At 36.3% G+C, this 27,637-nt stretch overlaps 1 protein-coding gene across 1 annotated transcript in view; it reads left to right on the forward strand.

Annotated features, from left to right (window-relative positions):
• MDGA2 (MAM domain containing glycosylphosphatidylinositol anchor 2) overlaps positions 1–27,637 on the forward strand; it is an 847,781-nt gene that overhangs the window by 712,553 nt on the left and 107,591 nt on the right. The window contains exon 9 of the mRNA XM_037047200.1: positions 22,967–23,236. Within this exon, the coding sequence (XP_036903095.1) occupies positions 22,967–23,236 (270 nt within the window). The remainder of the gene's footprint in view (positions 1–22,966; positions 23,237–27,637) is intronic.

Genomic DNA, 27,637 nt, shown 5'->3' on the forward strand with positions numbered 1-27,637 from the left:
TCCACATCTTCACCAACACTTGTTTGTTGACTTATTGGTGGTAGCTATTCTGACAGCTATGATGTGACCTCTCATTGTAGTTTTAATTTACATTTCTCTGATGATTAGTGATGTTGAACATCTTTTTATGTATCTAATGGCCATTTGTATATTCTCTTTGGTGTATTCACATTCTCTGCCCATTTTTAATATGCTTTGCCATACAGTGTATTGTTTTTCTTCATTTTGCTAATGGTTCTCCTTGCTGTGCAAAATATTTTTAGTTTGATATATTGCCATTTGTTTATTTTTTCTTTTGTTTTTGAGTCTACATGTACCATGACATTTTGATTACTATAGACTTATAGTATCATATGATATCAGGTAGTATACCTACGATTTTGTTCTTTTTTAAGACTGATGTGACTATTCAGGGTCTTTTTTGTTTTCACATAATTTTACACATATTTGTTTTAGTTCTGTGAAAAATATCATTGCTATTTTGATACAGATGGCCTTAAATCTATAGATTGCTTTGGGTAGTATGGACATTTTAAAGATATTAATTCTTCTTATTCATGAGCATGGTATACGCTTTCATTTTTTTGTGTCCTCAGTGTCTTTCTTCAATGTCTTATACTTTTCAGAGTACAGGTATTTTACCTGCTTGGTTAAATTTATTCTTATTTTATTTTTTGATGCAATAATAAATGGGACTGTTTAATTTCTTTTCTAATAGTTTGTGATTGGTGTACAAAATTCAACTGATTTCTGAATGTTAATCTTATACTCAATAAATTAATTTATTAGTTTTAATACCTTTTTGATGGAATCTTAGAGTTCTCTATACACAGTATCATGTCATCTGCCAATAATGACAATTTTACTTCTTTCCAATTTGGATTCTTTTAATTTCTTTTTTTTTTTGTCCAAGTTCTATGGCTGGTACTTCTGGCGGTGTTTACTTTTAAGCTCCTTACTTTCAGGACTAAAGCAACACCATCCACTTTGGGGGCCTAATATTGGGCTTCACAGTTTTGTAGCAAGATTTCAGAGACAATTCTTCACTGAGTTTCCTCTTTGTGAAAATTTCTACATCTACTAAGTTAAATATTGTTATTACTTGTTGTTTCTCATATAATGAATTTATAAATGATCAATAAATTCATTTTATATTTGTAAAAGTGGCACCTATTTTGTTAAGTAAAATCCTGTGACTTAATTAGAGCAAAAAACATATAAAATGAGTATACAGAACGAACATCTAGATTAAATGTAACACATAAAATGTACTTTTATAGACCAATGTGACTTCACGTTTTACCTACTTGGGGCCTTAAAGTTATCAAGTAATTGTTTCATATTTAGATGTAGAAATACTGGAAGAAATAAAATAAGTGGATTTTCTTGTTATAATTATTTACCATGAACATAGACAATGAACAGTCTCTCTTTGTTCCTGATTTCTTTGTCTATCTTTGTTAAAGGAAGAGAATATTAGAAATTTAACTTATTTTAATTCCTTCTGTTTAACATTTTCAAAAATATTTTTATTATCCTTACAGGAAAACATGAGGGTCTTAGATTCTATTACTTGACTAGGACAGAACTAGAAAACTGACATTTTTCTATCTTTTTTAAAATTACAGTTTACTGATTATGCTATTATCCTGGTTTTCCCTCTTTGCCCCTCTACCCAGCACTCCCTACTTCCTCAGTCAATCCCCCTACCATTGTTCATCTCCATGGGTCATGTGTATAAGTTCTTTGGCTACTCCATTTTCTATTCTGTACTTTACCTCTCCATGGCTATTCTGTAACCACCTATTTGTATTTCTTAATTCCCTCACTTCTTCAACCATTTACCCCTCCTCTCTCCCATCTAGCAACCTTCAGGTAACTAAATTCTTTTCTCTTGCTTTCAAGAGTCTTTCTTTATCTTTAATCTTTGTCCTTTTAATAATGAAGTGTTTTAGAGTGGGCCTCTTTGCATCCATCATAATTGGGATTCTCTGCACTTCCTGGACTTGCATGTTTATTTCTTTCACCAAATTAGGAAGTTTTCTTACTCTATTATTTTCAGATAGATTTCCAATATCTAGGTCTTTCTCTCTTGCTTCTGGCACCCCTAAGAGGAGAGTGTTGGACCTCTTTAAGTTGTCCCAGAGGCTACTTATACTGTCTTCATTTTTCTGGATTCTTTTATCTTGTTGTTGTTCTGATTGGTTGTTTTATGTTTCCTTATGTTCCAGATCATTGATTTGATTCTCAACTTCATCCATTCTACTGAGATTTCCCTAATATTGTTCTTTATTCCAATTAGTGCATCCTTCATTTCTTACTGGGTCTTGTTTATGCTGCTTAAGTCCTCATTAAGTTCCTTGAGCATCCTTACAAAGTGTTTTGAACTCTGTATCTGATAGATTGTTTATCTCCATTTCATCTAGATTTGTTTCTGTGGTTTTCACCTGTTATTTTATTTGGGCCATGTTTCTTCATCTCCTCATTTTGGCAATCTCCCTGTGTTTTTTTCCTATGTATTAGGTAGAGCTGCTTTGACTCTGTATCTTGGTAGTGTGGCCTAATGTAGTGGGTGTCCTGTAGGGTCCAGTGTCACAGCCTCCTCTTGTAGTTGAGCCTCATTTGTTTCTGGCAGATCAATGAGAGGGATTTATCCAGGCTAGTCAGCTGTGACTGGCTATGACTGGCTATGACTGGCAGTGACTACTGACCACAGCCTCTGACCTCTATGGAGGATCATCTGTGCAGTGGCAGGGTGGTTGTGCTCAGACATGGCCTGTAGCTGTCCACTGGGTGCATTGGGCCTGGGGTTTCCTGGGTGGCACAGTCTAAAGTCAGCGCCCACCTGTGTTTTTCCCAGAGCACGTTGCCTGAGCTGGAAAGCAGTGTGAGAAGCCTGCCACTTGTGCTGGGCTTGGAGATTCCCAAGTGAAGTCAAGCTGTGACTCTAATCTGGCTGCTTCTAGGGCTCACTGAAGCCAGCTGCTGCTTCTTTGATAGGATTTAGGATGCAAGACCAGCCATTCTCATGGAAAAGCAGCTTAGGTGGGCCTGTAAGTTGGGTGGAATAGAACCTCTGTGGATCTCCAAGGTGGGTCACACAGTGTTAGCCAAGTTGATGGAGTCTCAGACATGGCATTGGCCTACTGTCTCTGTGGAGGGAGAACTCAGTAAAGAAACGATGGCCTCTGCTCACCCCAGGCACTCAGTCTCTCCCTACATGTCACGTGTGCCCTTCAAGCTGCCACCCTGGTACTGGAACTTACAGGGAATGAGTCTGAGTAGGTGAGCCCATGTGTGGGTTCCCCAAGAGGAACTACTTAGGGCTCCAGAAGCCTCCTCCACCAACTCAATCCCCACTGTTTTTTGCAGCCATAAGTTTTTGGGATTCCTGGCACTGGAATCCTGGGCTGGGGGACCTGGTGTGGGTCTGGGACTCCTAGCTCCCAAGGTATCCCTCCTAAATTTTTAGACACCTGGATGTGGGGCCAGTATGTTCCATGTCCATGCCCCTCCTACCACTCTGGATGGATGTAGTTTCTTCAATTTCATAGTCATCAGACTTTTATTCAACTTGGTTTCTGTCATTCCTGAGAGAAGATTGTTCTATATTTTAGTTGTAATTTTCATGTGATTGTGTGACGAGGTGAGCCATATCTGCCTATGAGGCCATCTTGACTAAAATCTTTGACATTTTTCTGATATAAAAGTTGTAGAGTTAATCTTCACTTTTCTTTCTTTTTTTTAAAGTTGCATTTTCTTTTTTTAATTATTTATTTATTTATCTTTAGAAGGAAAGGGAAGGAGAGAAGGAGAGAAATATCAATGTATGGTTGCTTTTGGTGCATCACCTGCTGGGAACTGGTCCCTGCTGGTAACTAGCCTGCAACCCAGGCATGTACCCTGATGGGGAATAGAACCGCGATCTTCTGGTTCGCAGGCCCACACTCAATCCACTGAGCTACACCAGCCAGGGCTAATTTTCACTTTTCTTGATAATAAATATGGCCTGTGTTCATATTAATCAAATTTTTATGGTTAATCAGTTACAGTAGTCATGTCTTTTTCCCTGTTGCTTTCCACTGCCCCATCCTGCCCCACTCAAATAGCCAGTCTTCCCCCATTATTTTTACCCATGAGTCTTCTATTCATGTACCTTGACTTGTCTCTTCCCCTTCTTTCTCCCATTATCCCCCTCCCCTCCCATCTGGTCACTGTCAGTTTGTTCTTTATTTCCATGTCTTTGGTTCTATTTTTTTCATTTCTTTGTTTTGTCAATTAGGTTCTACTTAGAGGTGAGATCATATAGGATTTGTCTTTCACCTCCTGGCTTATTTCACTTAGCATAATGCTGTCAGGAAAGATAGGAGCTCCTTCTTCCTTTCTGCTGCATAGTATTCTATTGTGTAAAGGTACCACAGTTTTCTGACCCACTCATTTACTTATGGGCACTTAGGCAGTTTCCAGCACTTGCCTTTTATAAACAATGCTGCTATGAACATTGGGGTACATAGGTTATTTTGCATTGGTATTTCAGGATTTTTAGGATATATCCCCAGCAGTGGAATTGCTGGATCAAAAGGTAGTCCATCTTTAGTTTTTTGAGCCACTGTTTTCCACAGTGGCTGCACCAGTCCTTATTCCCAAAAACAGTGTGCTAGGGTTCCCTTTCCTCCGTAATATTGCCATTAACTGTTTTTTGTTGATTTTCTTATGGTGGTCATCTGACTGGTGTGAAGTGGTATCTCATTGTGGTTTTAATTTGTATCTCTCTGATGGTTTCTGATGCTGAACATTTTTTCAGGTGTCTATGGGCCTTCTGTCTGTCCTCTTGGGAGAAGTGTCTGTTTAGGTCCTTTGCCCATTTTTTAATTGAGTTGTTGATCTTCCTGATGTGGAGTCATGTGAGTTCTTTATATATTTTGAAGATCAAACTCTTGTCTGAGATATCATTGGCAGTTATGTTTTTTGGTATGGTTGGTTCACTTTTCATTTCATTAATGTTTTCTTTAGCCATGGAGAAATTTTTTAATTTGATAATGTCCAATTTGTTTATTCTTCCCTTTATATCCCTTGGCCAAGGGGCTGTATTGGTGAAAATATCTCTACATGGCATACCTGAAATTTTCCTGCATATGTTCCTCTTTAGGACTCCTATGATGTCACAAGTTATACTTGAGTCTTTTATCCATCTTGAGTTTATTTTGGTTATTGTATAAGTTTGTGGCCTAGTTTTATTTTTATTTTTTATTTTTGCATGTAGCTGTCCAGATCTCCCAACACCATTTATTGAAGAGGCTATTTTTACTCCATTTTATGTTCCTGCCTCCTTGATCAAATATTAATTGACAGTACAGACATAGGTTTATATTTGGGCTCTGTATTCTGTTTCATTGATCTATGTGTCTGTTCTTATACCAGTACCAGACTGTTGGATTACTGTGGCCTTGTAATATAGTTTGATACCAGATATTGTGATTCTTCCTATTTCGTTCTTCTTTCTCAAAATTGATGAGGCTATCTGGAGTTGTTTCTCATACCCTATAAATTTTTGGAATATTTGTTCTATATCTGTGAAATATGTCATTGGTGTTTTGATAGGGATAGAGTTGAATCCATAACTTGCTCTGGGTAGAATGGACATTTTAATGTTAATTCTTCCAACTCATGAACATGCTATATGCTTCCATTTATTTGTGTCTTTCTTACTTTCTTTCTTCAGTGTTGTATAGCTTTCTGAGTACAGGTCTTTTACCTCCTTTGTTAAGTTTATTCCTAAGTATTTTATTTTTCTTGTTGCTATAATAAATGAGCTTTTTTCCTTAATTTCTGTTTCTGGTACTTTATTGTCAGTGTAGAAAAGTGCCTTTGATTTCTGAATGTTGACTTTGTATTCTGCCATTTTGCCAAACTCATTTATTAGGTCAAGTAGTTTTTTGGTGGAGTCTAGAATTTTCTGTGTACATTACCATATCATTTGCAAACAGTGACAGTTTTACTTCCTCCTTTCTAATTCGGATGACTTTTATTTATTTATTTTTTCTTTATTCACTGTGGCTAGAACTTTCAGTACTATTTTGAAAGCTTTGGTGAAATTGGACATCCTTGTCTTGTGCCTGATCTTAGGGGGAAAGCTTTTAGTTTTTGCCCATTCAGTACGATGTTGGCTGCATGTTTCTCGTATATGGTCTTTATTATGTTGAGATATGCTCCCTCTAGTTCCACTTTAATGAATGCTTTTATTGTAAATGGATGCTATACTTTTTCAAATGCTTTTTCATCATCTATTTACATGATCACGCAGTTTTTGTCTTGCATATTATTTATGTAATTAGTTGCATTTATTGATTTACATATATTATACCATCCTTGCATCCCTGGGATGAATCCCACTTGATCATGATATATGATCTTTTAATGTATTGCTGGATCCAGTTTGCCAGTATTGTGTTGATTTTAGCATCTATGTTCATCAGCACTATTGGCCTACAGTTTTCTTTCTTTATTGTATCTTTATCTGGTTTTGGAATTAGGATAATACTGGCCTCATAAAAAGAGTCTGGGAGCCTTCCCTCTTCTTGGATTTTTTGAAATAGCTTAAGAAGGATCAGGGTTAGCCTTTCCCTAAATGTTTGGTAAAATTCTGTGAAGCCATCTGGCCAAGGGCTTTTATGTCCTGGGAGGTTTTTTTGTTGGTTTGTTTTTTTAATTATTGCTTCAATTTCACTTGCTGTTATCAGTCTATTCAGGGTTTCTGCTTCTTCTTGACTCAGTTTTGGAGGATGATATGTTTGTAGAAATATGTCCATTTCACCCAGTTTTTTCAAATGTCTTGGCATATAGTTGTTCATAGTAATTTCTTATGATGCTTTGTATTTCTCTGGTATCATTTGTAATTTCTCCTCTTTCATTTCTGATCTTATTTATCTGGGTACTCTCACCTTTTTTTCTTGATGAATCTGGTTTATGTCTTGTCACTTTTGTTTATCTTTTCAAAGAACCAGACCCTGGATTTATTGATCCTTGGATTTTCTTGTAGTGTCTATGTCATTTAATTCTGTTCTGATCATAATTATTTTCTCCTTTCTACTTTATCTATGCTTTGTTGTTGTTCTAGTTTTTTTTCTTTTTTTAAAATATATTTTATTGATTATACCATTACAGTTGTTCTATTCCCCCCTTCATTCCCCTCCACCCGCACACTCCCTCCCCCACCATTCTCCCCCCCACCTTAGTTTATAACCACGTGTCTCAAGTTCTTTAGATTCCATATTTCCCCCACTATTCTTGCCCTCCCCCTATCTATTTTATACCTACTGTCTATGCTATTTTCTGTGCCTTCTCCCCCCTTCTCCCCCTCCCACCCCCCTGTTTCTAACCCTCCATGTGTTCTTCATTTCTATGGTTCCACTCCTGATCTAGCTGTCCTCTTGGTTTGCTTTTGTTTTAGGTGTGGTTGTTAATAACTGTGTGTTTGCTGTCCTTTCACTGTTCATATTTTTCATCTTCTTTTTCTTATATAAGTCCCTTTAGCATTTCATATAATAAGGGCTTGGTGATGATGAACTCCTTGAACTTGACCTTATCTGAGAAGCACTTTATCTGTCCTTCCATTCTAAATGAAAGTTTTGCTGGATAAAGCAATCTTGGCTGTAGGTCTTTGGATTTCATGACTTGGAATACTTCTTTCCAGCCCCTTCTTGCCTGTAAGGTCTCTTTTGAGAAATCCGCTGACAGTCTGATGGGTACTCCTTTGTAGGTGACTGTCCCCTTATCCCTTGCTGCTTCTAGGATTCTCTCCTTCATTTTGGTCTTGGCTAATGTAATTATGATGTGCCTTGGTGTGTTCCTTCTTGGGTCCAACTTCTTTGGCACTCTCTGAGCTTCCTGGATTTCCTGGAAGTCTATTTCCTTTGCCAGACTGGGGAAGTTCTCCTTTATTATTTGTTCAAATACGTTTTCCACTCGTGGCTGTTTCTTTCCCCCTTCTGGTACCCCTATAATCCGGATGTTGGAACGTTTAAAGATGTCCTGGAGGTTCCTAAGCCTGTCCTCATTTTTTTGAATTCTCATTTCTTCATTCCTTTCTGGTGGGATGTTCTGCTCTCCCTTCTGGTCCATTCCATTGATTTGAGTCCCCGTTTCCTTTCCATCACTATTGGTTTCCTGTGCATCTCCCTTCATTTCAATTAGTTTAGCCTTCATATGTTCCTCTAATTTGTGACTATAATCTACCAGTTCTGTGAGCATCCTGATAAATAGTGTCTTGAATTGTGCTTCTGAGAGGCTGGCAATTTCTCAGTCGCTTAGAGTTATTGGCTCTGGGACTTTGAGTTCTTCTTGCACCATCTTTTGGGCTGTTCGTGCCTGTTCCATAGCAGGATCAGAGCCCTAAAGTGTTCACTAGAACGGGGCAACTAAGTCGCTGGTTTGTGACGTTGTATGTGGGGGCGGGGTCAAAGAGGGACAATGGCTTCCCGTCTGCAGCCTACCGCCGCCGCCCCGGCGCCGCAGCCACCACCGTCACCAGGCCCATGCGTTTCATTCCACTGCACGCAAGTGTGCCACCGCCGTCAGCCCTCCATCCCTGGGTTTGCCCCCTGGGGCCTGTGTGGTCCGTCTCACTGTGCGCGATGTGCGACCGCGGTCAGTCTGCCCCACACCCCTACTGGTTCCGGGCTGCCTGCGTGCCTGGGTCGGGGGATCTGTCCGGCCCGACCCAGCTCCGCTGCTGGCTCCCCCTCTCTTACCGTCCCCCTTGAATGGTTCGTAGTTGTCGGACTCCCGTATAATTCCGTTTTCTGGTCTTTGGGTGTGTCCTAGTTCTCCAAACCTTTGTTGTGTTCAAACTTGGTTGTGGGAGAAGGCACAGTGTTTCCACCTATGCCTCCATCTTGGCGGAAGTCCTGTTGTTGTTCTAGTTTTTGTAGGTAGAGTATTAGGACATTTATTTGAAATGTTTATATCTTTTTTAGGTAGGCCTGTATTGCTATTAACTTCCCTCTCTGGACCGCCTTCACTGTGTTCCATAGGTTTTGGACTATTTCATGTTAATTTATTTTATTTCCAGAAACTTTCTGATTTCTTACTTGATCTCATTATTTACCCATTCACTGTTTAACAACATGTCATTCAGTCTCCATGGATTTGATTGTTTTTGAGTTTTTTCTTAAGGTTGTTTTCTACTTTCAAGCCATTGTGACCCAAGAAAATGCTTGATATGATTTCAGTTTTCTTGAATTTGTTGAGGCTTGTTTTGTGTCCTATCATATGGTCTATCTTTGATAATGTTCTATCTGCATTTTTTAAAAATGTGTATTTTGCCTTTTTTAGGGTAAAAGGGTCTATACACATCAATTAAGTCTCTTTGATCTAATGTGTCATTTAGATCCACAATGTGCTTGTTGATTCTTTGTTTAGAAAATGTGCCCATAATCGACAGTGGGGCATTAAAATCCCCTACTATAATTCTGTTGCTCTCTAAATCTTTCTACTAGTCCTCTAAGATTTTCCATATATATTTGGGTGTTCCTGTGTTGGGTGTATATATTTTTATAGTTTCCTGGTGGATCCTTCCCTTTAGAATTATGAAATGGCCTTCTTTGTCTCTTTTTATGGCCTTTGTTTTGAATTCTATTTTGTCTAATATAAGTGTTTCTACCCTGGCTTTTTTTCCTGTGCTGTTGCATGGAGTGCTCTCTTCCAACCCTTCACTTTCAGTCTGTGAAGGTCTTTTGTTCTGAGGTGTGTCTGTTGTAGACAGAAAATACGAGGTTCATGTTTTCTTGTTTGTTCAGCTACTCATGTCTTTTGATTGGAGCATTTAATCAATTTACATTTAAAGTTATTATTTATACATAATTATTCATTGCCATTTCCTCCTTTGTACCTGTGTTCCCCTCTTTCTTTCTTACTCTTTCCCTTTATTATCTTTCCCTTTAAAACTGACCCTTTAGCATCTCTTGCAGAGCTAGTTTGGAGGAGGTGCATTCTTTGAGGCTTCTTTTGTCTGAGAAACTCCTTATTTCACCTTCCATTTTAATTGAGAGTCTTGCTGGGTAGAGTGGTCTTGATTTCAGGCCTCTGGTTTCTATTACTTGGAATATTTCTTTCTATTCCCTTCTGGCTTGTAGTGTTTCTATTGAGAAATCAGCCTGTAGCCTTATTGGATCTACCTTATATGTTACTATCTGCTTCTCTCTTGTTGCCTTTAAGATTCTTTCTTTGTCTTCAAAGTTTGGCATTTTAATTATGATGTGTCTAGGAGTAGGCCTTTTTGGTCTTTTGGTTCATCTTTCTTTAGGTCCTCTGTGCTTCCTGAATTTGGTTGATTTTCCCCTCTGCAAGTTAGGTCAGTTTTCTGCCATTACTTTTTCAAACAGGTTTTCTATGCCTTATTCATTTCCTTCTCCTTTTGATATTCCTATGATGTGAATGTTGTTACATTTCATGTTGTCCTGAAGTTCCCTTCAGACTTTTTGAGTCCTTTTGCATTTTGTTACTCTACCTGGGTAATTCTTTTTTACCTTGTCTTCCAGCTCACTGATTCAGTCCTTTCCTTTATCCAGCCTGCTTCTAGTTCCTTCTAGTGTATTTTTTATTTCAGATATTATATTCTTTATTTCTTCCTGGTTCTTGTTTATAGTTTCTATATCCTTTTTCATACTATTTTCACTCAATTCCTTGTAGTTGTCACTGAGTTCCTTGGGCATCCTTATAACCATTTCTTGAATTTTATGTGTGATAGATTGCTTTCCTCAATTTCCTTAAGCTCTTTTTCTGGGGATTCTTCCATTCCTTTTGATTGGGGTTCTTTTTTTCCTCCCTATTTTATGTGCATCTTTTTCATTTGTTTATGTGTCTGAGGATGCTCTGCTTTGCCTGCCTATCTTCCTGGTGCGGACTCCTGTGAGACTCAGTGATTCAATCTGTTTGGTCTCCTTGTCTGGATGTTCTACATTTGCCATTTTTTGCATTTATGTGGGCTCTTGCTGTACTTGGACTTTGCTTGTTGGCAGCTTCTTTTTTGGTAGGTTCTCCCCTCCAATAGGCTTACTGGTAGTCACAACTCCCACCTCACCTTGTATGCTGCTATACAAATGTTGGTTAACAAAATATTTTCAGATTTCCAAACCTATGCCAGCAGAAAAAAAAAACCCTACCTGATCAGCAATATCAACTATAATTGATCAAAGATTAATAGAGTTGAAGAGAGATTAAGAACATTATCATATAGGATAAAGGGAATATGATATGACTAAAAGAGAGGAAAATGTTTTTAAGGAGAAAAGGGAAGAGAATTAATAAGAGTAGGAGTAATTAATTAATAAAGGATAGGACTGAGGCAAAGAGAGGGAGAGAACAAAAATTAAAATGTAAGTAAAAGACAAAAGGGTGATAGTAAAAATAGAATAAGAAAAGGTAAGAGTATACTATGAGGTTTGAAGTAAAATTTAAAAGTATTGGACCAATGGGAGCAAAATTGCAGCAAAAAACATGGCAGGGTTGATAGCAATGACAGCTGAATGAAGTTTATTTAATAAAGGTTGACAGGGAATAAGAATATTGTACAAAAGAGAGAAGTGAATATGAGATGTCTACTGTAAAGAAAAGTGGTTTTGAGAGGATGGGGTAAGCAAACTAATAAGAGTAAGGAGTAAAGCTCAAGTTGAGAGAGGGGAAAAATTAAAATAAAATTCCCCAATTGATCAGGGGCAGGGAAAAGCAAAACGGAGTAATACAGAGGGAGAGTATCCTATGGGATTTAAAGTACAAAGAAATAGTGAACAAATAGGTGTTCCATTGGAGAAGTACAGCAATACTGTGGTATTTTGCCCCACTAGCCATGGTTTATAAAGGCGGAAAGGAAATAAAACTATTATAAGAGGAGAAAAAGCATGTGAGCTGACTTAAGAAAACAGAGTGCTTATGTGAGGTTAGATGGAGGAGAAATAATGAGAATAAGGGATAGGAACATGGTATAGTGTGAGAGAAAACAAAGTTTACAACAGCAGTAAGAAAGGTCAGAAATTGGCAAAATGAAGTAAGACCATTTTGTTCTTTAAAACCAAAGGGGTTTGGAATTACAATAGTATGGGAAAAAAGTAATCTCAATAAATAAAAGACCAAGAGTAGTGAGTTATTTGAACTGTGAATAAAGTGAAAGAAGAAACATTAAAATGCTATATGAATGGAAACAAAAAAGGAAAACAAAAAATCGAGAAAAAATAAAAAGAAAAAAGAGAAATCTAAAATCACACAAGTTCTGATGAAGAGCAAGGCGAAATTTGTCTCAGCTATTGGTATTCACCTTCTAACTTTTGTCTGGATTCGTCTCTGGTTTTCTCTCAGTTCAGGGTCCTGGTGGGTCATCCAACTTCTGGCAACACTGCCTATATCTCCTTCCTCTGCTTCTAGAGGGAGCTTCTGCTGTGATTGAAAGGGTGAAGTCTCTGTGTCTCCCCTAGAAGACACTGTTCTGTCTTCTGGGAAAATTGTGTGTGCATTTCCCCAGCCCCTATACCTCCTGTCTTATTCTGTCCCAGTTTATTTCCAATAGTGTGTAGTTTCTGCTTAAACAGCTATCTGTTCCATGGGGGCCAGGGAGCAATATGTGTAAGAGTGTCAGCTCTCTCCTGCATGGTGTAATCTGCTCTCTGTGTCCCAGCCGAGTCTGTGCATAGCCCTGAATAACACTTATACCCTTTCTTTACTTCCTATTTTGATGGCCTCAGTGGAATAGGACCCTAGAACCCTGTGGAGAGTTCAAAATGCACCCTTTTAGCCATTATTCTTACTATCTTACTCTTGTGGAAACACAGATTGTTCAGCCTGCCCAGCCAATTTTGCAGATCTTCCCTTGCTGCTGTAAGAGGAGGGGGTGGGCTCAATTTTCCCTTTCTGGTGGTTCTTCCAAGGAAGGGGGCTCAGTCCGGCCTGCCATAATTACAGGAATACCGTCTCCAGCCCACACCCTCACAGCACTCTGTAGTCTGTACTTTCCACTGTGCACCATTTCACCAGGCTGCAACCAAGAGACCACCTAGCTTGCACTGATCAATTCTCAGGGTGCACTGAGTGGGAGAAAATCACACCCACAATCTTCCCTCTTTGTTGGCTAGGTAGCTGTGCACATGCATGGTCCCTGGAAGCATGCCTCAGTTTCCCTTTTTAAAAAGTCTCTGAAAAAATTAAAATAAAAAAGTCTCTGCAGGTGCCACTACTGCTCCAAGCCACTGCCCAGCTTTCCACACACTGCAACTCTCTGGCAAGTCCAGATTCTATCTCAGTCATGGCCAGTTGTGGCCCTCCTCTTCCCCCAGCTCCAGCTGCAGCCAAAATCCCCCTCACTTTCTGGTACTGTCTCTACAGGGGACCAGCTGCCCCAGGTAGGGTGTGGTGCCAGCTATGCATGTGTGTGCAGCTTGTTTCTCCTTGGTGATCTTGTGCATTCAAGTCACTCCTGGCACAGGTGGTTTCCTCGCCCTGGGAGAGGAGGGAGCCTCTAGGCTGCTGTTCCTGACTGGGCCCTCTCTCCTCCTGTTGTCCCCGCAGCAGCTGTGGTTTCTGACACCACACTCAGAGACTTTCTCTGTCTACTTATAAAACCTCCTTACTGACCGTTTTGAGGTGTCCTCTCCACACTTGGCTTCTAAAGTTCTTCTCAGTCAAGATTCTGTTGACTATTCACTCTGTCTTTTGGAAGATGAGCTAAGTGTCCCAGTTAGTACATGAGCAGGTGGGTTCAGCTCCCACCTACTTTGCTGGAATCTTCTGAATCTTGTTCATGTTAATCTTAATATCATTTTATTAAATAAAATCTATAAAGAATTAACCATTTGGTTCCCATAATTTGGATAGAATATCTCTATTGTGTTCTATCTTAAATTCCAACAAAATAATGAAGTTTTAAAGATATAAAGCAATAGTTTGTGCATATTATAAAGCCTAAATTTATTAAAGTTGCAATCAATCTCCAACTATCTACACATTAAATTCAGTAATGACACATACAATCTTAAATATCAGATGACCAAGAAAGGCATAATTCCTTTCTAACTATAATGTCCTTAAAAACCCATTCTAGGATAATTATTTACAGCAAGATATGAGCACAAAAATTATATTAGACAACTAAGATAATGAATGAAGGGATGGAAGATCTTAACTATAATTTAAAAAATTAAAAATAACACATTAAATGCAGTACATTAAACTAGTGACATTATATTTACCAACTGATATGATACTTTTTATTATCAACTTTGCTTGTATTTTCAGCAGATTATCTTTAAATTTGTTTTCATTATTGCAGATTATGTACACAAAAGTAAATTTCTGCCTGGACCTCTATCCAACAGTTAAACTGTTTTTTTTTAATTTTCTGATTCAAATTATAAATCTCACCAAATGCTACACTGATTCAAGAGAGAATTCAACAGAAGTTCTCTATTGGTGGGTGAATAAAATGTGTAGTCTTTGCCTAATTTTTACAACAGTGGTACATTGATATTTTTAATCTACTCCCTTTTTTTCTATCAACTCAAGAAAAATATCTTCTTTACTATGCCTCATACCTCTTTTTCATTAAAAAATGCAGGACTTCTACTCTATTGACTGTCTTAACGTTTCCTGTTTCCTTATGTTTGCCAAATAAGTTTACATAAAACTTGTTCTCTTACCTTGCCTTCTGCCTACTCCCACTTTTCAATTCCCAATGCCTCTTCTTTTCTAAACATTGCCAATAGGAATTGCACTTGCTAGAGGAATCCCTGAGTCACAACTATAAGTTTCTTATTTCTGTATCTTATTTGTACACCAGAACCCCAGCAGTATTCAAAAATCCTTTTAAAATTTATCTCCAAATATTACTTCTAAATATTCATGTTCTTGGTTGACACAAATAAAATGAATGTTTTGAACCTATCTAAATGGTAATACAATCTTAGAGAAATTAGATGGTAAAGTTTAAACAGCTAACATTTTAAAGGTAAATTAGCTTGGGCTCAAATGTGTTTAGTGTTTCTTGGAGGAACAGTTGTTTATGAACAACTTTCCTCCTTTTGAATCTCACTGTCCTTACCACTAAGATGAATATAATTATAACACCCACGAAAAAACTTGAGAGAAATGCATACACTCATACACACAGAAAGAGAGACAGAGACAGAAGTGTCATTATACACTAAATGTAGCAATTTCACTATTTGTATTGAATGACAACATAATTTTATTAACATGCCAACCACTGAATTTTCTCACCTAAGTATTGAATTCTGTTTTATTATTAAAATCACAATTTTCCTAGATCCCTTCACACAAAGAACAGCAAAAAGCTGGTAAATGTTTATTGGGCAGCTATTCCAATTGAGAAGAAAGAACCCTAAGATGTGCATGTTTGTCAGTATATCCTCTAAGGGTTAAATAATTAGGGTCATACTTACAATAAAGTACTTCAAACAGGAGCTCATTCCAATGCATTAACTATAAACAAATTAAATATAACTCTATGTATATTTAATATCCACAGTCTCACACTACCTTAAAGATTTAAAAATGGGTTATATTAATACTATTTAATATTAATATGATTATTTTCATATTTATGTAAAAACCTTCATTATTTTTTAAATAATAGTATTGCTTGCCTTAAAGTTCTGCTGCTCATTATAGTCTGGCAATAGATTTTAAAAAATGGAAAAATTATATTCATACACAATGTTAAAAGAACTCATGAGCTTGTCTTTGATCTCCTTCCTTATAAAGAAATAAGCACTAGGACTGTTTAATCTAGTGTTTTCATGAATTACTTTTCCAGGTAAGTGAGACATTTGTATATGGGTTTAAACCTTAGTACAGTCTTCCCCTTCTCCCCACCTTGGAACATGATGCAGACATCTGGAATGAGCAAATACAAAAGGAGGAAATGCTAACATTTGAATTAATGTCGAGCATTTTGCTTAATGACTTTATTCCAATCAAAATTCTTAATAACTTTAAAAGGTTACACCTTTATCTCCAGAGAGCCAATTTTCTATATGCACTTATATATATCGATGTAGAGAGAATACACAAATGTATTCACATGAAGTACATTGCTATACAATGTGCAACTTGAATCTTGTTTGAAACCTTTCATTAACATTTTTCTTTAACCTAGCAGCTTTGTCTCATGTTTGATTTCCATTAGTTTTATTTTGAATTTATTTCCCCATTAGTTTTATCTTTCCCCATTAGTTTTATTTTGAATTTATTTCCTTCCAGAACTAACTTGTATCCCATGGTTTGTCACCTAAACTGTGTCCTCTCAATTGCCTTGTCCACTTGTCCTATTGCTTCAGTCTAGCAAGGTTTCACTCATAATATCGAACTACGACATTTGGAAGGCTATAGGTCAACTCTGTCAGTTATTTGTTGTGCAACACACTTCTCCAATACCTAGAAGATCAAAAGAATTACATTTTATTATAGCTGATTTTCCATTCTCTAGTGAGTCAAGAATTTGAGCAGAGTTTACGTGAGCTATTCTTCTGCCTCATGTAGATTATGGTATTATCTGGATCACTAGTCATTATTTTGTGTATGGTTAGTCTGGTGTGAAAGGTCTGAGTTGGCTTCACATGCCAGGAGCCTCGGTAGAAACAACTGGAAGACTGGGCTTAACCTTGCCCTTTTCTTCTCTGAATAACCCCAGGGCCTCTTCACATGTCTCTCTAACAAGGTAATTGGACATATTACATGGGTCAGAGCTCCCACAGTATTTCAAGAGATGATGAGTGAAACTCTCAGTTTCCTTTGGCCTGGGCCCAGAAATTGGTACAACATCATTTCTGCCATATTGTACTGGTCAAAGTAAGCACAGAGTCCATCTAGATATAACAGAGTGAACATAGAAGCCAGGTATTTTTTTGTTGTTCAGTTACAGTTGTCTCCATTTCCCCCCCATTACTCTCCCCTGCCCTACCCACCTCCACCTCCCACATTCAATCCCCTGCCCCAGTTGTTCTTGTCCAGAGGTCTTTTATACTTGTTCCTTGACTTGACCTTCCCCCTTCTGTCCCCTGTTATCCCCCTCCCCCCTGCCCTCTGGTTACTGCCAGTTTGTTCTTTATTTCCATGTCTCTGGTCATATTTTGTTTGATTATTTGTTTTGTTGATTAGGTTTTACTTATAGGTGAGATCTTATGGTATTTGGATTCACTGCCTGGATTATTTCACTTAGCATAATGCTCTCCAGTTCCATCCATGCTGTTGTGATGGGTAGGATAGAACCCAGGTCTTGATTGGAGAAATATTGGAGACATTGTGGATATTTTTATTCTTTTACAGCATTCATTTATTTAATCAATATTGATTTGGCACTAACTATAATTTTAGATATTTGATGGATATAGAGGATGAAGCAATGACTGGGGAATTTGAAGCCTGTTCATAATTGAGCTTAAATAAACAAGATATGGACAAATGGTGGTACTATGCAAAAAGTAAATACAAGAATAACTAAAAATTAACAGTAGTAGAGATACTTCACTAACTAGTAGCCAAGATAAAGAGAGAAGTTTAAAACACAGTGATCAGTCAGACATGGAAAGAACAAAGTAAAGCACATCTTCGGAGCAAAGAACAAAGTTAAATGGCCAAAGTCCAGAAGTGGCTTGTCACGTAAGAAAAGGAAAAGAAGCTATGTTTCTGAAACAAAATGATTAGGATAAGAATGTTTGAGGATATGGCCACAGCCAGATCTTGCATAACACTGAAGGCCTGTTTAAAAAGCAGGAGTGAGTCAATAACATGTTCTCAACTAGAGAATGACAAGAGCTGATTTCTGTTAGGAAAGAACTTTTGGCTAATCTCACAAGAATGCAAGGTCAGAAGAGGAAGCACATTGATTGGTCCTGTTTATAGGTGATAGCAGGACATTTGTAGTAGTCCGTGGGAGAGGTGATGGTGGTGATAGAGGTGGAGAGCAATGTGTAAACTAATATAATCTGAAATTAAAATCAACAGGAATAAATATGTTTTCTAATCATAGACAATGTTCTTGAACAAATGGCTGCCATTCCTGACCTCTAGTTATCCAACCATGCGTTTACCAAATCCTATAATGTAGATTACACATACTTTTCAGAAAATGCTTTCACTATAATCATTAATGATATTGAACTTATCAGAAACAATAGATATTTTTGATATTGTTTCTTGCTAACATTTGACACATTTGATTATTTCATGTTTTTCAAAGCATTTCAGCTCCTTTAACTTTTGTAACAACTCTCTGAATTCATGTATTTTCCAGCTTAAGAATATTTATTATCCTTTAATAGCCTTGATTTTCCTCTAATTCTATAGTCATTATATTTAAGAGGTAAATTAATATTTGGCATTTTATTTTTACTTGGTAATACTTACTCAGAGTTATCTCAATGGAACCATAGCCTGCAGTCAGCCCTCTATTCTGAAGTTTGAGGTACATATTTCCAGTTGGCTAACAGAAACATGTAGTTCTTGGCATATAACAGACAAAATGTTCTGTACAACCCTTCCACTACAAAGAACTTAAATTGTTTGGAAATTTCTAAAAATACTATTAAAATCATTAAATGTTCATTTTAAACATACCAAGCCAAAGTTATGCAAAAGCAGCAAAATTAGGCTGCTTTTATCCTTAGGACATTTGCTGATGACAACCTATTCAAGCATCAGTTTTGAGGGCATCTCTGGGCAAGGGGTGCAAAACTGCAAACTCTTCCCCCAAGAAGTTGGAGCTCAAAGGACTCTATCCACGGGTAAGGGTAAAGCAAAGTAAGCCTAGTCTATACATTCCTAATCCCAAGTGAGTGCAAAGAAACCTGCCTTTGAAGTGAGCGGGATAGGGATGACTTGGGAAGCCATACATAAAGCTATAATAACAAGCTGGATTGTTATGTGAATTTTTATTTCAAATTTATACTACCTAGATGAGTAAAATAAAACCTTAAGCCATAAACTTAAATTAAGGAGACCTTAGACATTGATGCCAATACTTGGCTGTAGACACAAATCTTTCTAGAGGAAGAAATGTTCATTTTAGACATCAAAGTACTCCCACAGTATTTTTTAAAGAGCAATGTAGCCCTGGCTGGTGTAGCTCAGTGGATTGAGCATGGGCCTGCGAATCACATGATCGCAGTTCGATTCCCAGTCAGGGCACATGCCTGGGTTGCAGGCCAGTTCCCAGCAGGGGACTCATGAGAGGCAACCGTACATTTCTCTCCTTCTCTCCTTCACTCTAAAGATGAATAAATAAAAAAATCTTAAAAAAATAAAAATAAAGACCGATGTATATCATAGAATTAGAATTAACAAAAAATAGGTAGAAACAAGGTACCCTGAGGGTGAGAAAATCACTTCAAACCATAATTGGAAACCAAACAGTATAAAATAATTACTTTATTTAAAGAAATAAAGAACAAACCTTACTACATTTGTAGGTAATTGTAAAGTATAAAAGTGGCATAACAGATATAAAAAACTACACAAAACATTTATAAATGAAAGCTAAATTATTTTAATTAAAAACAAAATGAAATAGTTTAGCCCATTAAGCAGAGTTGAGGAAAAATTAATGAACTGAATCAGCTCAGAAAAATGTATTTACAATGCAATACAGAAAAACCAAGAAATGCAAAATTTGGAAGAGAAGTTAAGAGGCATGGAAGACAGGTTGAAATGGGTCCTCCAATGAGGAGAGAAAGCAAAGAACACAGGTATTATTAGGACAACTAATGATGAGAGGTTTTCAAAAATTACCTAGATGAAAGGCACCAAACTTCAATCAACAGATTGAAGAAGCCCAGAAAATCCTTACCTGTAAGTGAAATAAAACCCTGTACCTGAAAACATTGTATTGAAGCTGTAGAGAATCAAAAACAAGAAGCTTTAAAAGTAGCGGGTAGAAAAGAAGATGTGCACTGTAAAGTCAGGGACTTTGACCTTACTTCTCTACAGTAACAGTGATCGTCTGAAAAGAGTAGAATAGTATCCTGATGTGCCGAAGGAAAATAGCTGCTCACCTACAATCATGTGCACAAGAAAAATATCCTTTAATGATGAAGTTAAAAATATTTTTAGAAAATCATGATTAGAAAGTTCACAAAAGATCATTCTAAATGATGTAGTTTACGCAAAAAGAAAGCGATCACAGACTTGGATGGTTCATAATAAAAAGAAGGAATTAAGGGTGAATAAACTAGCATATGACCAGATAATCCTAAATAAAGTTACAGGTATAAAATTATAATAATGTCCAGTAGGTTTTAACAAAACAAGAGCGAATTGAAATTCATGGCTCAGTAACAAATGTCAGAATGGGAATAAAAGGGCCAAAGTGTTGGAGGATTCTTATTTTGTCTAGAATGGTGGGGGTATTATTTGATATTTTTAGATAACTTAAGATGCATGTTGCATGCTTTGGGATATTCAGTAGAATAATAAAAACAGAGTAGTTAAATTCCCAACCAGTATCAGGAAAAAACATTGGAATAAAGGAGTAATCCATCAATATAAAAGAAAACAAAGAAATAAAACAAATAGAAAGTACAAAATAAGAAGGTACATTTGTACTCAAATATACCAATAGTTACCGTAAATGTAATATAAATAAAGTACAAAGTTTTCTGATTAAAACACAGAGGTCATCAGACTTCCTTGAAAATATGGAATATACCCACATGCTATTGAAAAAAGAGGCTTGTAAAATATGAGTACCAAAAGCATAAAAGAGTGGAAAAGACATAACATTTTATAACTAAATGAATGCCAGGGTAACTACATTAATATGAGACAAAACATCATTTTAAATAATGAACCATTAATAGGAATAAAGAGGATTGTTTTATGATGGAAAAAGTTGCAATATTTTATTAACATAAAGCAATTTTAAATTTTTATGTACTTAATAATATAGACTCAATATATGTAAAGCAAAAAAGAGGATGAACTACAAGAAAGGATTTTTTTAAAAAGCTAATACCCATTTAAAGTAATACAAATAGAGTACTAAGTAGGCAAAAACAAAACAAAAACAACCAAAAAACCCAACAACTATATAGAGATGATTTGGAGAACTCAGCTATGAGACTTCATTTGAGAGATCCACACTGCAACCAAAAACTGCATACTATTCACTCTTTAAATCGCACACAGAACAAAGCATTGTGTGTGATACCATTGGTATTGCCTTCGTTCGGGACTTCACCAACGATCCTGCTGTTACCACTGTAAGACTTTTTCCTTTAAGACCCATGCCCATCTTATCTGTCACAGTATTTTTTTTCTAAAAGATTAGTTGAATCATACAAAATTTTTTGAAAATTGGAGGCCCATAATACTAACAGGATAAAATCCAAATTTTCTAATATAACATTCAAGGATCCTTTCCATATTTATTTTCCCTCAAGCCCTCACGTGCATTTGTGCACCAGCTCTGCTAATTCATTTGTATTTCTCTGAACACTGCCCCCTCCCCATATCCTCCTCACCTTTACACGTACTAATCCCCCCACCTGGAGTATCTTCTCTTGTTGGTTAGTGACCTGATCATTTTCTGTATATCCTGGAAGGCACAGTTCAAGTGTCACCTTCCTTGAGACACTTTGCCAGCTCGATCCTCCTAAGGGTTGTTCACTTTACTTTCTACCCTAGGATGTTTATTGTACTTCAGTTTTATAAGTTAGCTATTTCTATGTCTGCCTATTGTCTTAGAGCATAAACTTACAAGCAGACAGGTTTGTTTTCTAATTGTTCATTTCTATAATTATTAGCAGTTATATAGAAAGAGCTAAAACATTAAACTCATGAATAAAACTAGAATCAGAAGGACAATTTAAAGATATTTGTTGAAAGAAGCAAGAAGTATCAGTTAAATAAGTGACGGGGAGAGAGCAACATGAAAAGTATATGCAGTAACACAGAAAGAATATCAGATGGGGTGCGTTTGATGTGATGGTCCTGAAACATTTTAGCATCCTGATGGTAGGGGTATCAGGTGAAGTTGTATAGTGTTTGTATTGCAAACTCAAGAGGCTGCCATAAATATCTAATCAAGGATGTGATTGTGTCATGCAGTACAATCTGAGTGGTCCTTTACATTTTTTTTTGTTAAATGAAGCCCATTGTTAGCATCCAGGAAATAATTGTCATTAATCATGACCATGTGCAATCACTAAGAAAAGGATTATATTTTGACTACTGTAAATAATAAGAGGAGTATGTAACAACTTTTAGAAATCTTCTCATAAAAAAACAAATAGATTAGGTATGAAGCGTAGCAAGTTTTAATTACATGGAAAAAGTCACCATTTTTCCAGATAAATGCAACCCATTGCATTGGGTTGAAAACCACATCCACCTGTAGTGCAATTTGTAACATTTGCTTAAGGTTTATGCATGATATTATGACCAGCAGTCAAATAAATTCAGATTGAATAATTTAGAAACTAAATTTATATACTTGTGCTATCCATTTTATTAAATAATGGGTACCCAAACTCCAATGATTGAGCCTCACATGGAAATAACAGAATTCATTAATCTTTCAATCTGCTTCAAAGTTTCATTCCAATTTGGAAACTTTGGAGACTTCCAATCTGGGCATTTCATACCCAGAACATCATTTGGTTGCTATCAGTATAAACAAAACAAAGCCATGGCAATCTTTTTTGGGAAGGAGCTAGAAAGAAAAACTAAACTGCTAGTTTTACCGGCTAATGCTTTTTTGAAGCAATGAGTCTCATTTACTGTCCACACTCAGGGCATCAGGTTTCTACCCCCAGCTCAAACTCCTACACCTAAAGATAGTCCCCACCCACCTCTTGTCCTCCTTCCCGATTGCTGAACGTGTTCTTAAAAATAGCTTCTCATGATGAGAATAGCCATTGACTCATTACAACCTACATACTTTATCTGTTTGAACACCTCTCTCTCACAGATCCTCCCGCTGTGGAACCAGCATTTTTGGAAATCCGGCAAGGACAAGAACGAAGTGTCACTATGAGCTGCAGGGTTCTGAGAGCTTATCCTATACGGGTACTGACCTATGAGTGGCGCTTGGGCAACAAACTATTGCGGACGGGTCAGTTTGACTCTCAAGAGTACACAGAGTACCCGGTGAAGAGTCTTTCCAATGATAACTATGGGGTTTATAACTGTAGCATCATAAATGAAGCTGGAGCTGGGAGATGCAGCTTTCTTGTTACAGGTAAGATTCCAAATGTTTTGCATATATACATGCAAACATTTTGCAAATGTTTATATGTTTTGCAAATGTTTATATGTTTATATGTTTTGCATATATACATGCATACATTTTGCATGCAAACATTTTGCATGCTCATTATTGAGCATGCAATGAGCAACTCAACTGTTCTAATTAGATTCTATTAATTTGTTTCGAAGGCAGGTCTCTTTAAGGAGTTAAGATAGTTTTTGTGTCTATAAAATTAGACAGAAGTTTATAGAATTCAAGTAAACCTGGTGATTAGGTTGGTTATTTTGAATGTTTCAGTAAGAAAGCAAGAAATGTTAACTTGCTTTATTTAGGTGAAATTGCAGATATGAATTAATACATATTTTATTTTGCAAGTCTAAAAACCCCTGTGAACCAATGCCTGCTTTGAATTCTTAATAGCAGAAATAATGCTTCCTTTCTAATGTTTTCTTAATTCTTTACTGCCTCTTAATGTATGGTGAGTCTCTATTTTGTTCTTGCTTACTGTAAGTTTGCAGATATTCAAAGGGAAAGCGGTAAAGATGTATCACATACAATGAATTAGAAGTATCAATACTGTTTGATGCCATTATCTTTTAATGTAATAAAAGAAATCTCAAGTTTGCATTAAATCTTAGGCACTTATTTAAATTATGTTTATGGTCTATATAGTAAAATAAGTTTGTGCTATTTTTGAGATAGGGTTGAGGTACACACAAAAAGAATATACTCTTTATTATTTTGTTCTATCTAAAGTAATTTATAATAGTTGGAGTGTTTATGCTAAAAGTAGAAAGGGCATTGTATATAATATAAAAAACAATTTTAAAAATTATGATTAAAATCTATCCCACCTCATTAAAATGAGCAATTTTCATTGCTTTGGGAAATTTTTGCTTTCTGAAATGGAATATTAGATACATAAAATATAATTGATTAACCAAAGATGTCCTCTTTGCTTGGTTTTATTACTTCTGATTTCACAATTGTATTTACCAACATTCAGTTGAACTTAAAGTTTTTCTACTTTGATTCTTAAAGTCAGCTATTAAAACTGGCCCTGCTCCTAACCAGGCAACTCAGTTCCTTAGAGTGTCATCTGTATACAAGACTGTGGGTTTGAACTCTAGTCAGGGCACATAAAGAATCAATCAGTAAGTGTGTAAATAGGTTGAACAACAAATTAATCTCTTTCTTTCTCTCTGCCTCTCTCTCCTTTCCCCTAAGAAAATCAATAAATTAAAAAAATTAAAAAACAAAGCCCGAAGTCCCTAGGATAGTATTACTTACATGGTGATCTAACTGCTAATTTTTATCTCTAGAAATATTTAAAAGGGAAAGAGAATCTAGCATATTACTCTACAGGGTAATTCAAGTGACATGATGCAATTTCATTCTATGTTTATATATTATTGTCTCAAAGCAATGAGTCCTTCAAAGACAACTGTTTTCTATATATTGATACAAGTTGAGCATCTTTCTTTCATTAATCTGACCAAACAAAACTACCCCATAAAATTAACTACATCCCTTCAGCAGTTTATACACTTCCTAATTTTCTTTGGTGACACTGTTTTCCAACTTTAGTCTAGTTTAGACATTGCTGACTCAGCAAGATTTTCATTTGCTCTCTATTATGTGATCCAAATCCTATGTTTTGAACTAGAAGATAAACTGAGACCAGGAGAAAAACTAGCTCCATTTTCCCATTTCAGACCCGTGGGGTGCAATGAGTAGAATTTGATAGTTCCTGGAAGGAATAAACCTGCTATGGGTTGTCCTGTAAAAGGAAAGGAAATAGCCCCATGTGTTCATTTGTTTCCAGTGCATGGTTTTACTTTTCAATCTTCAGGTCAACCTCATTGTTTCAATATCTTCACATATAATCTAAAACAGTACTGGTGAGCAGAATGAGAAATGATTGAATTCTAAATGCAGTATAATCCAGGACAATGTATAAAGAAAATGATTTCATAAAAACAGACACTAGCAGAAACTTTTGAAGGCCATTACTTCACTAAAACATACCAGAAGTAACTCTTTTGAATTCCCTATAATCCAAAGCCCCTTGAAGCTATACAGAAGAGCTGGAATATAATATGTGCAAGGATACATATATTTTTATGCATATATTCATTATCCACAAAACAGATTTTTGAAAACAGTTGTCTTTATTTCTGAGAACCAAATTAACTAAGAAAATTTTAAATTTTTATTGTTGAAACTATTTATCATATTCAAGATGACTCTTTCACTCATCATTAATATTATATCATCACCCCAGAGAGGACTTGATCTCATTGCACAATACAATGTACAGAATTGAATAAAAGGCAATAGCAGCCTACACATCTCCATTTATTTTTGTTCCCAGAGAAGCTCAAAGGTTCAGGCCTCTCTTCTCTATGAATATCATGAGTTGAGTAGGTGATGTGTGTAGGAATGTGGGGACAGGAGAGTGGAATTTTGTTCACCGAGAAATGATAAGGGGGTTGAGCATATTTTCTTCAAAAGGAAAAAAAGTAAGCAAAGGTATTTTGGGGACAGTGACCAGCCTAGCAGATAGTGAATTGTACATGTTAGAAAATATTAACTATAATACTACTAAATACTACATTTTTATTTACTTTATGCACTAATATTGTTATGATTAAGTTAAACATAGTTCCTTTGTGGTTTAAGTAAGCTTTGTGCACTATGGTAAAAACCCAAACACCAGGTATCCTGGTGTTATCCTATGGGAGAATTTTCACAAGTTCTTGTAAGTTTGTATACATAGTTGTAAGTTCTTAGACTTGTAAATCATTAGGGATGTGATCAGTGGAGTTACCCGAGGACCTGGAGGATGATATATACTGGTCTAAAATATGAATAATTGAAGGTCTAGAAGAAAATAAAAAGAATGGGACAAAATTTTTTTTCAAACACAGGTATCCAAGCATATCATGGAACACAAAGCAAGGAAAAAACAAAACAAAACACTACACCTAGGCACACCATAATCCATTTGTAGAAAACTAAAATCAGAGAAAATTTTCAAAGCAACCAGAATCAAAATGATATTCTGATGATATCCATGACAATTATCACATTTTAGCAACATTGTTGACTAGAAGATAATGGAACCATATCTTTAAATCTTTAAAATACTGTCAGTTTATAATTTTATATCCAGTAAAATTATTTATTAGAATAGGGTCAAATAAATATGTTTTTCTGAAGAATGAAAGATAGAGAATTAGCAGTCAGCAAAGTGCATGACAGAATATGCCAAAGGATCCTCTTTACACTAAAGGGAAGCATTATCAGTGAAAACCGGAATTTATACCCAAAAAGTATAGCCAAGATTTGGAAACAGCCTAAGTGCCTACCAGTAGATAAGTGAATAAAAAAGCTGTGGTACATTTACACAGTGGAATTCCACACAGCAGCAAAAGATAAGGAATTCTTACCTTTTGATACAGCAGGGATGGACCTTGAAACTATTATGCTAAGTGAAATAAGTCAGTCAGTGAAAGACAAATATATGATCCCATTTATATGTGGAATCTAACGAACAAAATAAACTAATGAGCAAAATAGAATTAGAGATATAGAAATATAGAAATATGGAACAAACTGGCAGCTGTTACAGGGGAAGGCGAGGTGGGTACTGGTTGAAAGAAGGTGAAGGGATTAGCCAAAACCATTGACATGGGTAACTATGTTGGGATTGCCTGAGGGAGTAAGGGGGGTTGAGAGGGGCAAAGGAGGAAACTTTGAGACAACTGTAATAGCATAAACAATATAATATTTTTTTAAAAGGAGAAGAAATACAGGATCTATTATTTTATGTTTTCTTATAGGAGTTTATGGTTTCAGATTTTAAGCTCAAATCTTTAATCCACATGAGTTCATTTTTTGTGTATGGTGAAAGACAAGGGCCAAATTTTATTCTTTTGCAAGTGGATATCCAGTTTTCTCAAAACCATTTTTGAAGAGACTCTTCTTTTTCACTGCATATTTTTGGCACCCTCAATGAAGGTCAGCTGACCCAGAAATAAACCTATGGTGCTTTTCACACATACTCTCACATACACACAAACACAAAGAAATTTTCTGAGGCAATGGGTATGTTTCTTATCTGGATTGTGGAGATGGTAACATGAGGTATGCCTATGTCCAAACTTACCAAATTGCCTATATTAACTATGTCTAGTTTTTTGTATACTGATTATCTTAAATAAAGCCTGGAAAAAAATGAAATGAAGCTGATAAGATACAGTAAATAAGTGGGCAAATATTTTTAAAAAGCTATATTTCTTTTTGTCTTGTAATTTTCCGAATAAACAGCCACACAAACAGTAGTCAGCAATTACAGCTTGGGGACCCACCAACCGCATTTGTAAATAA

The sequence above is a fragment of the Sturnira hondurensis genome, unplaced genomic scaffold (genome assembly GCF_014824575.4).
Source record: "Sturnira hondurensis isolate 20B ecotype Veracruz unplaced genomic scaffold, ASM1482457v3 Scaffold0005329, whole genome shotgun sequence".
NCBI classification, from domain to species: Eukaryota; Metazoa; Chordata; class Mammalia; order Chiroptera; family Phyllostomidae; genus Sturnira; species Sturnira hondurensis.